The sequence below is a fragment of the Trichinella spiralis genome (assembly GCF_000181795.1).
Source record: "Trichinella spiralis strain ISS 195 chromosome Unknown Scfld2912, whole genome shotgun sequence".
Taxonomy (NCBI): Eukaryota; Metazoa; Nematoda; class Enoplea; order Trichinellida; family Trichinellidae; genus Trichinella; species Trichinella spiralis.
Genome location: NW_003529851.1, coordinates 1 through 1344, shown reverse-complemented (window position 1 = coordinate 1344; position 1344 = coordinate 1). Strand labels below are relative to the sequence as shown.

Below are 1344 nucleotides of genomic sequence, written 5' to 3'. Positions count from 1 at the left end.
TTGCTTTGTGTAAACACGCCAATAAACAATTAAAATCATTATTAACCAATTTTTTCTTTTCTTTTTGAATAAGAACACACTTCATTCAGCGTTAGATTTCATTCTTTTAATGTTTTTTCAAGTTGATAAAAATCCCATGCCACTGATTCACTCACACAGATCATATCTGATTTGCATATGTGTGCTGTTCATGATTAAACCGAATAAAATAAAAAAAAACAAGCAAACAAACTAAAATTAACCATTTGTTTAAACATTTGAAATGGCGTGAAATACTTATTTTGAAAATTACCAAATTAAACATCGACATCAATTAATAAAAACAACATCAATAACAACAATAATTTTTGAATAAATTAAAAAATAAAATTTACTTCAACAATGGCATCCACTGGACAGGCTTCTTGGCAAAGACCACAATAGATACACTTGCACATGTCAATGTCGTAGCGAGTTGTTCGTCGACTGCCATCAGGACGCTCTTCTGCTTCGATAGTAATTGCCTAATATCAAATTAAAAAAAACAAAATAAATCACACGGCATATGTACAGTGTTGATGATACTGGAAATGTAGTAATTTCATATTATAAATTATTAAACTACGCTACTGAAGTTGAACTTGAAAATGACAATGAATATTATATATATATATATATATATATATATATATATATATATATATATACATATATATATATATATATATATATATATATACATATATGAATGTTAAATTGAATTTATCAATTGTTGTTGATAAAGAAAATGCTAAACTCACCTGGGCAGGACAAATTGCTTCGCACAGTTTGCAAGCGATGCAACGTTCCTCGCCAGAGGGGTAACGACGAAGTGCGTGCTCGCCTCTGAATCTCGGACTCAACGGACCTTTCTCGAATGGATAATTAATCGTGGCCGGCTCTTTCAAGAAAGAACCAAACAAATGGCCCAGTGCTTAACAAAAATTTCAACAAACAATTATTAAAAATTTAACACAGAAATTCAATTAAGCACAAAAATAATCATCGTACAACGTATGCCATCCATCTAATAAAAGAAATGCAGAAATGAATAATTAAATGTAAATTATTTTTTTTTAAACATTATCCAAATATTTGTACTTTCTTTTCCTTTTATCGAATGGAGATTACAATTAAATTAAAAAAAAACTAACTAACTAAAAATCCCAATTTTGCAAGTACATATCATTGGTTGTGAACAGTTAGTGAAAATGCAAGTTGCAAGATGAAATTTATCATATAATTTGAATATAGACTAATAAACAAAAAAAATGCAATCTCTAGCAAGCATACCTCGAATCAGTTCAGAAAGAAACATCCAATGAA

The 1344-nt window shown here is 28.9% G+C and overlaps 1 protein-coding gene across 1 annotated transcript; it reads right to left on the bottom strand.

Annotated features, from left to right (window-relative positions):
- Positions 1–356: 356 nt before the first annotated feature.
- Tsp_13503 (NADH dehydrogenase I, I subunit) lies at positions 357–1344 on the bottom strand. Its single transcript, XM_003368191.1, has 3 exons — positions 1312–1344; positions 780–952; positions 357–503 (listed from the first exon to the last, which is right to left on the bottom strand). Exons 1-3 carry the CDS (start codon positions 1334–1336, stop codon positions 357–359), a joined length of 345 nt encoding a protein of 114 aa, XP_003368239.1. The 5' UTR covers positions 1337–1344.